This window comes from Bubalus bubalis, chromosome 12 (assembly GCF_019923935.1).
Source record: "Bubalus bubalis isolate 160015118507 breed Murrah chromosome 12, NDDB_SH_1, whole genome shotgun sequence".
NCBI classification, from domain to species: Eukaryota; Metazoa; Chordata; class Mammalia; order Artiodactyla; family Bovidae; genus Bubalus; species Bubalus bubalis.
Window position 1 is genome coordinate 72,866,722 of NC_059168.1, and position 17,084 is coordinate 72,883,805.

At 40.2% G+C, this 17,084-nt stretch overlaps 1 protein-coding gene across 1 annotated transcript in view; it reads left to right on the forward strand.

Annotated features, from left to right (window-relative positions):
• HADHA (hydroxyacyl-CoA dehydrogenase trifunctional multienzyme complex subunit alpha) overlaps window positions 1-17,084 on the forward strand; it is a 43,442-nt gene that overhangs the window by 15,323 nt on the left and 11,035 nt on the right. The window contains exons 8-12 of the mRNA XM_006046225.4: window positions 2,665-2,787; window positions 3,251-3,369; window positions 5,354-5,410; window positions 9,770-9,879; window positions 15,465-15,599. Of these exons, the coding sequence (XP_006046287.3) occupies window positions 2,665-2,787; window positions 3,251-3,369; window positions 5,354-5,410; window positions 9,770-9,879; window positions 15,465-15,599 (544 nt within the window). The remainder of the gene's footprint in view (window positions 1-2,664; window positions 2,788-3,250; window positions 3,370-5,353; window positions 5,411-9,769; window positions 9,880-15,464; window positions 15,600-17,084) is intronic.

Genomic DNA, 17,084 nt, shown 5'->3' on the forward strand with positions numbered 1-17,084 from the left:
GAAAGTGAAAGCCGCTCAGTCGTGTCCAACTCTTTGCAACCTCATGGAATTCTCCAGGTCAGAATACTGGAGTGGGTAGCTATTCCCTTCCCCAGAGGATCCTCCCAACCCAGGGATCGAACCCAGGTCTCCCACATTGTGGGTGGATTCTTTACCAGTTGAGCCACCAGGGAAGCCCAAGAATACTGAAGTGGGTAGCCTATCCCTTCTCCAGTGGATCTTCCTGACCTAGGAATCAAACCAGGGTCTCCTTTTTTGCAGGCAGATTCTTCACTGAGCTATCAGGGAAGCCCCTACATGAGCTGCTTGTACGTTTTAGAGATTAATTCTTTGTCAGTTGCTTTGTATTCAGTTATTTTCTCCCATTCTGAAGGTTGTCATTTCATCTTGTTTATATTAATCATTTCCTTCACTGTGCAAAAGCTTTTAAGTTTTATTAGCTCCCATTCATTTACTTTTGTTTTTTATTTCCATTACCCGAGGAGGTGAGTCAAAGAGGATCTTCCTGCAGTTTATGTCAGAGAGTTCTGTTTTTCTCTAAGAGTTTTATAGTTCCTGGCCTTACATTTAGGTCTTTAATCCATTTTGAGTTTATTTTTGTGTGTGGTATTAGAAAGTGTTCTAATTTCATACTTTTACATGCAGCTCTCCAGTTTTTCTAGCACCACTTATTGAAGAGGCTCTCTATCTCTTTCCTCCATTGTAGTTTTGCCTTCTTTGTCATAGATTTCTTGACCATAAGTGTGCAGATTTACTTGTGGGCCCTCTGTCCTGTTCCATTGATCTATATTTCTGTTTCTGTGCCACTACCATACTGTTTTGATGACTGTAGTTTGTAGTATAGTCTGAAGTCAGGGGCCTGATTCCTCCAGCTCTGTTTTTCTTTCTCAAGATTGCTTTGACTATTGGGGTCTTTTGTGTCTCCATGAAAATTTTAAGATTTCTTTCTTCTAGTTCTCTGGAAAAAGCCATTGGTAATTTGATAGGGATTGCATTGAATCTGTAGATTGCCTTGGGTAATATAGTCTTTTTGACAATACTGATTCATCCAATCCAAGAAAATGGTATATCTTCCCATCAGTTTGTGTCATCTTCAGTTTCTTTCATTAGCATCTTATAGTTTTTAGAGTACAGATCTTTTGTCTCCTCAGTTCCCTACCTTTTTTCTGAGACCTCAACCTCACATATGTTAGAAGCTCTGTTTTTCTTTTTCAGTCTGTTTATATTTCTTTGCCATATATTCAAGTTTCCTGATTTTTTCTTCTTCACTGTATAATTTGCTACTAATCCAATCACCTGTATTTTATGTTTCAGCATTGTTGTTTTCTCATATTTAGAAGTAACATTTGATTCAATGTTAAATCTTCCATTTTTCCTTATAATGTTTCTGTTTTCCTCTATCTTCTTGAACATACAGCATGAATTTACAGTAACCTTTCTAACCTTTGTATCTGCTTATTCTATCTTTCCATTTCTGCATCTGTTTCTATCAGTCAGTTTGTCTCCTAGCTATAGGTCATTTTTTCTTACTTTTTTTCATGCCTTTATGATGGCTCTCTCCCTGACCTCAGATAGTTTCCTCTCATGCATGTGCAGAATGATAACTTGGCCAGAGTTTCAAGGGGCCCCTCTGTAGATCTCTGAAGTGCTTCTTTTCTATAGCAACTGATCTCCCATATTCTTCCATAATTCCAGCATTATGACTTCCATGGACCCTGTGCACTTTTGTTATTCGGAAGTTAGTGAGTTAGTTCATTTTTTGTCTCCTCCACAGAGGCTGAAAATAGGGCAGAGTTTTTAAGTGTGGCTCTTACAAGCTTTTGATTGAGAGCCTGATGAGTGTGTGTTTTCAAAGGCTGTACAAACAGCCTTTGGGGTTTTTGAGCCTATCTTTTTATTTTCCTCCATTCAGTAAGTTTGGTGTCAGGCAAAGGCCTCAAGTGAAAAATCAGTTGATGTTTTTGGCAAGTTCCTCTCTCTCTAGAAGTACTGCTATGCTAAACATTATGACAGTATGAGAGATTACACTCTAGCTTCCAGTCTCTTGCACCACCTTAGAACTTCACAGATGTTCCATGCAGGAAAACTAGCTTTGTGTTTGATTTTTTCTAGTTCTCACCTATTGTATGTGACCACCAAAAGCTCTGATCATTTCATGTTCTCTCAGTAGCATCCTTCTGCCTGAGCCACATCCAGTCCTCAGCCCATGCCCAAAAGCAGCACATGCCTGCAGAAAAGAGAATGTCTGCAGTTCACCTCTGACAGGCTCTTCCCTCTCTGGAATTCTATTTATATAACCTTTGTTGCATCCACAGCTCTCCAGTATCTTTACAGATGTGATTTTGCAATTAACTTTTTTCCAGTTTTGCAGCAAGAATACAGGTCTCATGAAACATAATACATCCTACTCAGAAGTGGAAGCCAGATTTATGGGGCTTAAGATTTGTTTTCTCCCTGGAGTAGGTTGTTGCACCTTTGCTCAGTGTGACTTCTCTTTTTGAGTCCATGGTTCATGACACTGCAACCCACCAGTTCCTAGTTTGACTTAGAAAACTGTGCTGAAAATGGGTACGAGTCTTTGGCTTTGGTTTTCCTGGGGTTTTGCCCACCTGGGACTGAGCCAAGCCTGACTGACATTCCAGTCTGTTGTGTTCATCTTTACAGGACCAGGAGTAAAACCTCCAGAGGAACGGACAATTGAATACTTAGAAGAAGTTGCAGTTACTTTTGCCAAAGGACTAGCTGATAAAAAGATCACTCCAAAGAGAGACAAGGGATTGGTAGAAAGTGAGTGTCATTATTAAAGAACAAAGTCACAGCTTCTTTCCAGGGAATTTAATTTGATTTGCTATGAATTTGAATAAGGAAAAGATAAGTGCATTGTTTACTCTTAAGTGTAAACTCAGCCTTAGAGGGTGCGATAACTCTGCTCAAAGCTCTAGTCCTGGACCTTACATTGGTTAAAGACATTTTCAGAAAAAACTTTTTATTTTGAAAAATTTAAAGTAATACCAAAATGGAATAATTGTGTAATAAATACTACCATGTACCCAACACTCAGCATTAATACTTATCAACTTAAGTTTAAAGAAGTGCTTAGGTTGCAATTTAGATTGTGTATGTCAGAGTAAAGATCAGTTCTTTCAGAGAGCTAGAATCACTGCATTTTTGTGGAGTTTACAGAACAAACTAATAAGGGAGGCTGGGCTCTTACCAGTAAGAAGCTAATAAATAGCATTTTACCTTACAGAATTGACGTCATACGCCTTGAGTATTCCATTTGTCAGGCAACAGGTTTACAAAAAGGTGGAAGAAAAAGTACGAAAGCAGACCAAAGGCCTTTATCCTGCACCCCTGAAAATAATTGATGTGAGTCTTTACCCCATCCTCCAACGTGTCTCATGTTTCTTCCCTCTGTCGAGAGCAGTACTCTTTATTGCCATTCTGCACCATGCATGCCAGCACTAAAGTTCTTCATGCTGCTGTCAAAATACTTAACTAAAAATAACACATGAGCATAGCAAGCTATGAGGATTTACAGAAATGGGTATTTGGGGGAAATTAGTGCCAGGCATGCTTTTTAGTTGATGAGCTTAAAACTACCAGTTATAAACCAGGAAAGGAACCTATGTCTTATCAGTATAAGGCGGCCAGTAAAATATCAGGCATTAATTAAGAGATAGTCGAAACAAAATTAATGGCTATATTTTGTCCTTAGTCAAAACCATGGTCATTACCTAAAATATCTCATCGACTCTCCAATGCCACAATTATGAAAAAGATGTAATGATATAGAGAAGCTCTGGAAAAGATAAGGGAGGATACTTAAAATCATCACAGAGTTGAAGAAACTTCTGTCTAAAGGTAGACTTTAAAACTTATAAAATCTTCAATCTGGAAAGTCTAAGCTTTAAAGAGCATAGGATCAAAGACTTCAGAATTAGAGACTGAATTGGTCAGCAAATATATTTGAGCCAAAGACACCAAAATACATTACTTATGAAACATGGTCCCCTACCCTCATTCACCTGATAGTCTGGGTTGGGGAGATTGAACACATGTATGTAATAAGGCAGATGTCAGGATAAAGGTTGGTATGCAGCTACAGGGGGTTAATGCAGGTCATCAGGATAAAGGAAAATTGCTAAATTCACTGAGAAGGGAACAATCCCTATGAGCCAGAGAAATTAGGTAGAGTTTCATGGAATTTGACTTGAGCCCTGAAAAACAGGCAGAGAATAGATGAAAAGAAAATAGTGCCAGGTAGGGATGGGCATTTTGAATAAAGTTACAGAAGTTGGAAAGCATGAGGCTCTTCAAGAAACATTAAACGAGATCAGTTTTTGTGGAAGGATTATGAAATGTCTTCAGGCAGGCAGACTGAGGCTATATTTTAGAAGATAATGATTAAGTAAGAAATTTGACCTTTGTCCTATATAGGGCATAGAGAACCATCTTCATGGTGGTGAGTAAAAATGAATTAGAAATAGACAAAGTAGAACGATGAACTAGGAAACTATGCTGGTAATTCAGACTTGAAGTTTGAATAAGATCCTGAGATAGAATAGTAAAAACGAAAATACGGGGGTAGTAAGAGACTTGCCAAAGAGAAGAGTTCAGTTTTAGAAGTGTTGAGATTAAATATTTCAGGAAGTTCAAGCAACAGTAGTTTGGACAGAGAAGTCAGTTCAGGATATAGATTTATTTATTATTTTTTTAATCATCAATAAATTATGGTGCTTGAGTACACAGTTATTTCTTTTATACTTGCCTTTGTACTTAGGATAGTACTTAACCCCAAATGTTAAATTGGATTTTACAGAGATCATGATTAACATGGTAAACTAAATGATGGTACTGAGGATGGATGAATAGAGAGGGAGAAAGGGCTGAAAGTGGAACTTAGGGGACCTGCTCATATTTGAAAAACAGGAGAGGAGCTGGATGAATAATTTGAGGAGGAGGGAAAGGATTGAAGAGGAAACGGTAAACTTACTATTGAACTCAGAAAGGGATGACAACAACTCTCTCTCTGACAAAATAACAGGATTCAAAGGATAAGGAGGTAGGATTTGAGCTGTGGAACCTCTGTATGCTTTTCATGTTCTGACTTTAATTCTCTTTCCTTCTATTTTATTTCCTCCCATTTTATGCTAGGTTTAGCAGTAGCCTTAGAGATGGAGAATTAACTGTCTTAAGTAATAAGGCACTCAATCCTCTTCTCTTTCTCACTTCAGTTTAGACTTCTGACTTACTTTTTGAAGACTAACAACACTAGCCATCTTTTTTCAGCATTACTGTACATCTCAACAGTCCATTCCAACAAGGAACAAGTGCTCTCTGTGTTTTTTAGGTAGTGAAGACTGGAATCGAGCAAGGGAGTAATGCTGGCTATCTCTCTGAATCTCAGGTAAAATTATTTCCTTTCAGTGTTTTATTATTAGAGACAGGAAAACCAAGATCTAAAATGCTGTGTGTAAAATGAAAAAAGAAAAACTATTCAAAGTCTAGTAAAAAATATATATATATTTTCTTCTGGTGGTTGTCATTTCTTCTGATTAATCTCACTGAGCCAGTAGATGCTGAGAAAACCATAGTAGTCCCCAGATGTTGGGTTGGACAAAAAATTCATTTCAGTTTTTCCGTTAAGATGTTATGGAAGGACTTCCCTGGTGGTCCAGTGGTTAGGAGTCCACCTGCCAATGCAGAGGACACAAGTTCAGTCCCTGGTCAGAAGGATTCCACAAGCCGTGGGGCAGCTGAGCCCATGCATTATAGAACCCATGCACTGTAGAACCCATGAGCCGCAACTGCTGAAACCCACATACCCTAGAGTCTGTGCTCCACAACAAGAGAAGCCCCACAGTGAGGGGCCCAAGCACTCCCAACAAGAGAGTACCCCCACTCACCGCAACTAGAGAGCGCCCATGCGCTGCAACAAAGACCTAGAACAGCCAAAAATAAATTTTATATATATATATAAATTAAAGCCATTTAAAAAAGATGAGAAAACCCCAACAAACTTTTTGGCCAATCCAATATTTGAACTTGCTCTCAGTAACGGCTTCCCTTAATTCCCTTGTGGCTTAGCTGGTAAAGAATCTGCCTGCAGTGCGGGAGACCTGAGTTCAATCTCTGGGTTGGGCAGATCCCCTGGATAAGAGAAAGGCTACCCACTCCAGTATTCTGGCCTGGAGAATTCCATGGACTATACAGTCCATGGCGTTGCCAAGAGTTGAACATGACTGAGCGACTTTCACTTTTCACTTTTGCTCAGTAACGAGGGTATAACTAGGAAAAGCAGAGACAGAGTTATAATCCTTTCAAAAGGAATCGTTTGGACTTTTTGTTCTGTAGATGGGCTGGTTTCATTGTGACATAATGAATACACTGGTAGGGAAATATGATTCTTACTTGTTAGGCCTAGAGATAAAACTGAATCCCAGCCTCCCTTTGGTAAACTAGAAGGGAAATTTTTTGCACCCACTAAAACAAGAAAACAGAGTGACTCAGAAACCAACCTCACCCCTTCACTTCCTAACAAATTGGTGGATCATAAATTTTAGTGGATTCGATTGTTTTGAAGTTTTAAGCAATCACTGAAGGATGATTCAGTTCAGTTCAGTTCAGTCGCTCAGTCATGTCCGACTCTTTGTAACCCCATGAACCATAGCACACCAGGCCTCTCTGTCCATCACCAACTGCCAGAGTCTACCCAAACCCATGTCCATTGAGTCGGTGATGCCATTCAACCATCTCATGCTGTGTCCTCCCCTTCTCCTCCTGCCCTCAATCTTTCCTAGCATCAGGGTCTTTTCAAATGAGTCAGCTCTTCGCATCAGGTGGACAAAGTATTGGGGTTTCAGCTTCAACATCAGTCCTTCCAATGAACACCCAGGACTCATCTCCTTTAGGGTGGACTGGTTGGATCTCCTTGCAGTCCAAGGGACTCTCAAGAGTCTTCTCCAAAAAAAAAAAACTCTTCTCCAACACCACAGTTCAGAAGCATCAATTCTTCGGTACTCAGCTTTCTTTATAGTCCAAGTCTCACATCCATACATGACTACTGGAAAAACCATAGCATTGACTAGACGGACCTTTGTTGACAAAGGAATGTCTCTGCTTTTCAATATGCTGTCTAGGTTGGTCATAACTTTCCTTCCAAGGAGTAATCATCTTTTAATTTCATGGCTGCAGTCACCATCTGCAGTGATTTTGGAGCCCAGAAAAGTAAAGTCAGCCACTGTTTCCACTGTTTCCCCATCTATTTGCCATGAAGTGATGGGACCGGATGCCATGATCTTAGTTTTCTGAATGTTGAGCTTTAAGCCAACTTTTTCACTCTCCTCTTTCACTTTCATCAAGAGGCTCTTTAGATCTTCTTCACTTTCTGCCATAAGGGTGGTGTCATCTGCATATCTGAGGTTATTGCTATTTCCCCCGGCAATCTTGATTCCAGCTTGTGCTTCCTCCAGCCCAGCGTTTGTCATGATATACTCTGCATATAAGTTAAGTAAGCAGGGTGACAATATACAGCGTTGACGTCCTCCTTTTCCTATTTGGAACCAGTCTGTTGTTCCATGTCCAGTTCTAACTGTTGCTTCCTGACCTGCATACAGGTTTCTCAAGAGGCAGGTCAGGTTCTCTGGTATTCCCATCTCCTTCAGAATTTTCCAGACGGTAACGCGTCTGCCTGCAATGTGGGATGTCTGGGTTTGATCCCTGGGTTGGGAAGATCCCATGGAGAAGGAGATGGCAACCCACTCCAGTACTCTTGCCTGGAAAATTCCATGGACTGAGGAGCCTGATAGTTTACAGTCCTCTGGGTCGCAGAGAGTCAGACACAATTGAGCGACTTCACGTTCACTTTCAGAATTTTTCACAGTTTATTGTGATCCACACAGTCAAAGGCTTTGGCATAGTTGATAAAGAAGAAATAGATGTTTTTCTGGAACCCTCTTGCCTTTGTGATGATCCAGCAGATGTTGGCAATTTGATCTCTGGTTCCTCTGCCTTTTCTAAAGCCAGCTTGAACATCTGGAGGTTCACGGTTCATGTACTGCTGAAGCCTGGCTTGGTGAATTTTGAGCATTACTTTACTAGTGTGTGAGATGAGTGCAATTGTGCAGTAGTTTGAATATTCTTTGGCATTGCCTTTCTTTGGGATTGGAATGAAAACTGACCTTTTCCAGTCCTGTGGCCACTGCTGAGTTTTCCAAATTTGCTGGCATATTGAGTGCAGCACTTTCACAGCATCATCTTTCAGGATTTGAAATAGCTCAACTGGAATTCCATCACCTCCACTAGCTTTGTTCATAGTGATGCTTCTAAGGCCCACTTGACTTCACATTCCAGGATGTCTGGCTCTAGGTGAATGTGTAATCACACCATCGTGATTATCTGGGTCATGAAGATCTTTTTTGTACAGTTCTTCTGTGTATTCTTGCCACCTGTTCTTAATATCTTCTGCTGCTGTTAGGTCCATACCATTTCTGTCCTTTATTTAGCCCATCTTTGCGTGAAATGTTCCTTTGGTGTTTCTAATTTTTTTGAAGAGGTCTCTAGTCTTTCCCATTCTATTGTTTTCCTCTATTTCTTTGCATTGATTGCTGAGTAGGGCTTTCTTATCTCTCCTTGCTATTCTTTGGATGATTGCTCTTCAGTAACACAAAAGGTATCTGAGGAACTCAGGACAAATTCCAGAGAAAACTTTCTTTATCCTGGGTTGCTTACCACAGTGCACTCTGATGAATTCCTTTACATTATCACCAAGTGCAACAACACATACACATATGTACACTAAGATTGAAGCATGTTTCACAAAATAATTAGCCTGTACACTGTGCTCAGTATTTTCTGTCGGTTTTACTTACTACAACGCACTAAATTGGTGTCCATTGATGGATTTCTGCCTGTAGTTTGAAAAATTACTGACTTACTGAATAGAACCTACTTTACCAAGATTAGCAGAACATTGTTTCATGTTCTATTCAGACATGAAGGTAGCATTATTAGCAGGGGTTCCTTCTTTGAAATGCTATTTGTAACCATGTAATTGAACCAGTAAATTCTAGTAATGTTGATGATGGTAATAGCTAAAACCCAGTCATTTTACGAGTGCTCTTATTGACTCCCTACAACAATACTGTAAAATAGGTATTGTTTTTCCCATTTTAATGATGAAGAAAGCTTCACAACTGGGAAATGGCAGGGCCAGGCTTTAAACCCAGTTCTTTCAAATACAGATTCTAAATCTCATGGTCTTATCCGCTAACTTGAGACTTGTTCTCTGTAAATGTTAAGATACATTTAAAGTGGTAGATATCACATGGAGCAGCCTACTACCTTGGAAAGAGAACTGAAGTTGGGAGTCATACTGCCCGGGTTCAAGTTCGCTTTATGCCCCTTTGAGGCAAGGTAGTTTTGAGCAAGGTCACTTAATTTCTCTGAGCCTCCTCTTCCCAATCTTTAAAATGAGAGTGGTGGTTGAGATAATTGGTCCACTCTAGTTCTGTGAAAAAAGTTGCCACAACCTCTGATGTAGAGAATCTTGAGAGCTCGTTATATCCAAAACCTTGCAAAGCAGTCATCAGAAGTACAGATGAGGAGAGTGAGAGAAAGACCCTCAGCAGGAGATGACCGACTTCTGCAGCTCAGGACCTGAGGCTTTGCACATGTTGCCCCTGCTCTGCAGAGGAACTGACCCGAAGGAATCCATATCTCCAAGACTGGGAAGCTCTACCTTTTCTTCTTCCCCTTTACTTTCCAGACATTTGGAGAGCTCACAATGACCAAAGAATCAAAAGCCTTGATGGGACTTTACCGTGGTCAAACCCAATGCAAGAAGAATAAATTTGGAGCTCCGCAGAAGGAGGTTAAGTAAGTTCAGCTCTGCCTAGGAAGTCCCTGTGGATTTCAGCACATGCTAAGCTCACTGATGCCTCAGTCTTGCCCTAAACCGCTTTTGCCCTCATCGGTATATACCCCTATCCTAGCATGGACTTTGTGGCTTTCAGAGCTGTGCTTGTGCTGAGTTTTCTGCAGACCTCTCTGTTGTTGTTTAGTCCCTCAGTCTTGCCTGACCCTTTTGTGACCCCATGAACTGTAGCCCGCCACGCTCTTCTGTCCATGGGATTCCCTAGGCAAGAATACTGGAGTGGGTTGCCATTGCCTTCTCCAGGGGATCTTCCCAACCCAGGGATCGAACCCATGTCTTCTGCATTAGCAGGTGGATTCTTTACCACAGAGCCACCTGGGAGGCTCTCCAGACTTCTCTAATGGCTCCTATAGAGGCATTCTTGTGTCACCATTGATGTCCCCTAGAAATCTGGTTTAGGTTCCCCCTTCCTAAACCAAATACACACATTATGTCCTGATTGATGACCTCGTCTATCCCTGTGACTTGAGATACCATCTCTGGGAATTCATACATTTCCCTCATTAAAAAACAGAAAGCCTTAGAAATTCCCTGGTGGTCCAGTGGTTAGGACTCCAAGCTTCCACTGCCAGGTGCCTGGGTTCAGTCCTTGGTTGGGGAACTAAGATTCCGCAGGCCTCAGCACAGCAAAAAACAAAACAAAACCATAAAGCCTTATTCTAGCCACTAAAGACTTGTCCTTTGTTTTGCTTGTAGCCTAAATATTTGAATCCCCTTACCTGTTTCCTATCTATTCTCTTTAGCGAGGCTTTCAATGTTATGCTGCCTAAATAGCTCTTCAGCATCTGAAGTTTAATAATGTCCCTAAACTCACCCTCTTGCTCAGTGGTTCTTAACCTGGGCACTGTTGCCACCAGGGGACACTTGACAATGTCAGGAGACATTTTTAGGTGTCACAACTGGGGAGGGAGGGATGAGACAGGCGTCTGGTGGGCAGTGGCCAGGAATGTTGCTCAACATCCTGCAGTACATAGGAGAGCCACAGAACAAAGTAACCAGTCCAAAATGCTGGTAGTGCCAAGGTTGAGAAACACTGTCTAGCTGAATTACACAGAGGGGCTTGTGAAAGCAGCTAATGTTACTTCCTTCTCCTTTACAACCTCTCTCACCTTTAATGAGATTCAAATCTAAAGCAGAAGAGGAAATCAGTAAGAAGTCCAGGTGAGACAGATAAGATTCTTGCCAAGAGGACTGATTTCCAAATTAGAATATGAAATACAATCTTCACTGCTTGTCCAGCACACATGGTGATCAGTATCAATCTGTTATCAGTCTGTATCAATTGGTTTCAATCTGCCTGTGAACCACCAGCGTTGGCAAGTATCTCACATTCAGTGGCTGAGCGCATTTACTTCCATGTTGCAGTGGCATGATGATAGCACTTTAATCTGTACTTCTTCACACATCCTATAAAAATTTACCATTAAATTTTAAATTATAAGTATTTACTTTTAAGAAACCTAGTTAGACACTCCAACTCTTATTCTAGTCTGTGTGTAACTCTTACTGTTATAATATATATGATACCCACCCGGAGAAGCTGTTACTGTGTACCAGTACACAGAAAAGACAGGCAGCATGGGTATGAAACCCATGGAAGAAGAAACAAATGAGAATCAAAATACTTAAGCTTATGAAAACTCTGCCCCCACAACCTCCACAGTGCAAAAGAAAACTGTAACAGAATGCTCCCAGACTTGAATTCTGTGACCTTAAGTAAATATTTGCAGATAAGAAAAAGAATTACTTTGAATCAAAAATTCAAAAACTCAGAACTAAACAGACAGAAAAACAGGATGATGTAAGAGTTGACCTAACTTGGGGAAATAAATTGAAGGAAAAGATAACATCATGTTAGAAATGAAGAATAAATTATAAGGTATGCAGGACAGACTAGGTTGAACTGAAAATTTAATAAATTGAAGAAAGGGCATCCCCCTTCCTGCTTCCCTAGTTATCAGTAATAGTTCCACTTCTGTTTCTCTAGGCCTCTTCCCTTTCACTTTGGGGGGTAATTTGAATTCCTTACCTATTTTCTCTTTTCATAAAATAATTTTTTATATGAAGAATGCATTCTTATTATCCTTTTTTTAAAAACTTTTTAAATACTAGATGAATCTGTTTTGTATTTATGATTTAAATGTTTTATTAATATAAAAGGGGTCTATCAGTATGGATCCTATAACTTGCTCTTTTTAGTTGGTGGTACAACTTGGGAGAGAGACTGTGTATGATGGTTACATACCAGTTAACTTGTTCCTTTTCATCGCCTACTGATGGACTGGTGGTTGTTCCCAATTTTTTCATTATTGTAAACATTACATGACTCTTCATCCTAGCATATCATCTTATGCATAAGTCCATTTCCTTGGAGTAGATAGTAGAATTACTGGGTCATAGAGAATACAATTTTTGGTTTTAATACATTTGACCTCCTAGAATGGGAAAAACTAGAGATCTCTTCAAGAAAATTAGAGATACCAAGGGAACATTTCATGCAAAGATGGGCACAATAAAGGACAGAAATGGTATGGACCTAACAGAAGCAGAAGATATCAAGCAGAGGTGGCAAGAATACACAGAAGAACTGTACAAAAATCTTCACAACCAAGATAATCACAAAGGTGTGATCACTCACCTAGAGCCAGACATCCTGGACTGTGAAGTCAAGTGGGCCTTAGAAAGCATCACTACAAACAAAGCTAGTGGAGGTGATGGAATTCCAGTTGAGCTATTTCAAATCCTGAAAGATGATGCTGTGAAAGTGCTGCACTCAATATGCCAGCAAATTTGGAAAACTCGGCAGTGGCCACAGGTCTGGAAAAAGCTAGTTTTCATTCCAATCCCAAAGAAAGGCAACGCCAAAGAATATTCAAACTACTGCACAATTGCACTCATCTCACACACTAGTAAAATAATGCTCAAAATTCTCCAAGCCAGGCTTCATTAATACGTGAATGGTGAACTTCCAGATGTTCAAGCTGGCTTTAGAAAAGGCAGAGGAACCAAAGATCAAATTGCTGACATCCGCTGGATCATCGAAAAAGCAAGAGAGTTCCAGAAAAACATCTATTTCTGCTTTATCAACTATGCCAAAGCCTTTGACTGTATGGATCACAATAAACTGGAAAATTCTGAGAGGGGAATACCAGACCACCTGACTTGCCTCTTGAGAAACCTATATGCAGGTCAGGAAGCAACAGTTAGAACTGGACATGGAACAACAGACTGGTTCCAAATAGGAAAAGGAGGACGTCAATGCTGTATATTGTCACCCTGCTTATTTAACTCATATGCAGAATACATCATGAGAAATGCTAGGCTGGAAGAAGCACAAGCTGGAATCAAGATTGCCAAGAGAAATATCAATAACCTCAGATATGCAGATGACACCACCCTTATGGCAGAAAGTGAAGAAGAACTAAACAGCCTCTTGATGAAAGTGAAAGAGGAGAGTGAAAAAGTTGGCTTAAAGCTCAACATTCAGAAAACGAAGATCATGGCATTCAGTCCCATCACTTCATGGCAAATAGATGGGGAAACAGTGGAAACAGTGTCAGACTTTACTTTTTTGGGCTCCAAAATACCTGCAGATGGTGATTGCAGCCATGAAATTAAAAGACGCTCACTCCTTGGAAAGAAAGTTATGACCGACCTAGATAGCATATTCAAAAGCAGAGACATTCCTTTGTCAACAAAGGTCCGTCTAGTCAAGGCTATGGTTTTTCCTGTGGTCATGTATGGATGTGAGAGTTGGACTGTGAAGAAAGCTGAGCACTGAAGAATTGATGCTTTTGAAGTGTGGTGTTGGAGAAGACTCTTGAGAGTCCCTTGGACTGCAAGGAGATCCAACCAGTCCATTCTGAAGGAGATCAGCCCTGGGATTTCTTTGGAAGGAATGATGCTAAAGCTGAAACTCCAGTACTTTGGCCACCTCATGCAAAAAGTTGACTCATTGGAAAAGACCCTGATGCTGGGAGGGATTGGGGGCAGGAGGAGAAGGGGACGACAGAGGATGAGATGGCTGGATGGTATCACCGACTCGATGGACGTGAGTTTGAGTGAACTCCGGGAGATGGTAATGGACAGGGAGGCCTGGCATGCTGCAATTCATGGGGTCTCAAAGAGTCGGACACGACTGAGCGACTGAACTGAACTGATAGGGCAAAGTATACTTAGTGTCTAAACCACCACCACCACCACCACCACCATACTTCTATCAGCCACACATGAAAGAACCAATTTTTTTACATCCTCACCTTCATATTTACTTTTTAAACTTTTGCCAACCTAATGGGGAGAGTGTCTTATTTTAGTTTGTATTTCCCAGATTATTAGGGAGATTGGGCATTTTATTGGCAATCTGTCTTTTGTGAGTTGCTTTGTATAAACCCCAGCCCATTTTATTGGGTTGTTGTTGATCTTGATATGTGTGTTCTTTATAATTCCCTCATAGCAATCTTTTGTCTGCTATGCATGTTGCAAATTTCTTCCTCTTCTGTGGTTGTCTTAATTTTTGTGGGGTCGTTTCTCAAGAAAATTTTATAATTTCAATGCAGTAAATATATGAACAAGTTTTTCAGCTCCTATTCTTTATATTTTTCTACCCTATTTTTCTCATGTTCTCCAGTTACTTAACACTCAACATGTAAAATATGTGTATTATCACAAAACTGCATTTGAAAGATGCTCCCTGGAGTTGAAATTAGGTTTTTTTTTTCAGGTCTTGAATAAGATTTTTGAATATCAGAATTGTTAGGAATGAAGCAGCTCTAATTTAGATCTGCAGTGCTGTAAACTTGGGCTTCTTTTATGAAGGAAGTTGTTCTGAAAAATTTTTTTAGTTACTAATGGGAAAATGGCATATTGTTCCAGAACTATGGAAAACTAAAGAGTCATCAGACATGAACTCTGTCCTTCAGAAAGGTTAGAATTTAGTTGAGGAGACAAAAATAATGTACATGAAAGCCATTCCAGAATACTGCGGTATAAGCCAAATGGTTCTGATAAGTTCAAGAGGAATTCAGGGCTGGAAAAGGCAGTCAGACGCATGTATGGAGGTGTTTGAGGGAAGGCTTTTGAACCAATCCAAGTAAAGCGTGATAAAGGCGCAGATTTCAGGAGAAATGAAAGATGACTGGAAAATGGCAAAATCACTAACAAGTAAGTAGTTGAAAAGAGAATTAGTCTTTGTGCCCATCACTGCAAGTTGGCCTTTGTTTGAAGAAAAGTACTCGTGAATTTAAGCATAATCTGGGTTGTTTTGTTTTGTTTTCAGTCATCTCGGGAATGATTGAAAATCAGTATAATTCTTTTTAGGTAAACCAATTCTTTAGACCTAATGGATTTTTGCATGTAACTTTAAAAATCTGTCATTTATGAAAGGTGTCTTTGTAGATAAAAATGATTTTAAATACTTTATTGTTGTCCCTGCTTTAGTTGGTTTATTGGATGATAACCTGGGCAATCCCACTTTTTACTGAATTAAGAGCTTTTATCAAAAGTCGTTTCATCCTTTGCTTTTCAGGCAGCTTGCTGTTCTTGGTGCAGGGCTGATGGGAGCCGGCATTGCTCAAGTCTCCGTGGATAAGGGCCTACAGACCATACTTAAGGACACTACACTGCCCGCGCTGGGTCGAGGACAGCAGCAGGTGTTCAAAGGGTGAGCCTGCTCTCTCTGCCTTTGCTGGGAGAGTAGAATGTGTTTTGATTTTCACCATCACAGTTTCCTTTTTCCTGAACATGATCTGTACTGGATACTCCATATTTAAGTCTTATTTCTTTGATTTTGAGAAACACTAATTCCTTCTTTCACTTTTTTTTTTTTTTTTTTTTTTGCTGTTGTTGTAGACAATGTTATTATAAATCATTAACATCATTGGGGTCTATAGTCTTTGAGTGCAGAAGAGAAAACCTTACGTATTAGATGTTTTTAGATATCATGTACGTTATGCTTTGGTATCAGAATTTTAATTGCTGTATTGTTTTAGAATATTGAAACAGCATGACTGGGTGTGTCTATGGAGAGAACTGAGATTTGGGATATGAGGAAACGTGTAATTGCATCCAGAAGATAGGGCTAGGATCTGTACTCGTGAGCCTCGTATTTCTTGACTGGCATGACCATGGAGAAGCAGTTAACTGATTTGGCTCCATAGTGTCTGGATCTTATAGACTGTGTCTCCATCTTCCCTCTGAATTAATAAAAGGGGAATATTATTCTCCCTCTTGCCCATCCCCCTTCTCATACCCCACCCCCAGCCCATAATGCAGAAGGGAAAAGTGGAACAACAAACTTGGCAAAACTGGGAATCGGTTTCAGCTTATTTCTCTGCTCCATTGTAATGGACTGTCTGAGGCTGGCTGCACTTTGATTGTCTTACATGTGACTTTTAGCTGAGTGAGCTTTTTGTTTCTTAAATGAATTATGTAGCTTACACATGTTTTTACCCCTTTTCTGCAGAGAGGCTCATATATTGCTGCCATAATACCACGCACCACCTCGAAGGTTTAATCATGTTGGCAGATAGCCACTATCTTAATGTCAAGATAGTAAGGTGCTATAGTAAAAGAGATTCAGAGCCCAAAAATGGCACATGCTTGGTAACCATTGCCCTGAGGCCAGCATGCGAGTGTTCCCAAACAGCATTTCATTCTGTCACCCAAATGAGAAATTGCTGCTCTAGAGTAACCTTTTCTCCTCGATCTCTTTTGGATCCAGCTGTCCTGGGTTTCCCTTTTGGCCTTAGAAACATCAGGCTCTGGCAAGTGCCCCTCACCACACTGTTGACTCGGGACATACACATCTCTAGTCCTCCCTTAGGAATAGTTCCATTAGGCATCAGAATTAGAGCAACTAATAATACTTTGAACATTCAGAGGCATCTTATTTGCTGACTGCCAACATAGCTGCCAGAAACCAGGATATTTGAATCCATACTTTAAGACTTTGACTACTAGTTTGAACTCACCACGTGGCTTCTTCTTTTGGTTAAGGAAACTAATGAATGGATTGCAGCTCATTCTTAATTCAGAGGAAAACTCTAGGTCATTTATTCTGCAAGTGTGGTCAGAGTGAAACCTAAGAGAGCCTGTTTTCCTTGGCAATAAAAACAATCAGTTCAGTGTCTGAGTAGCAGGAATCTTG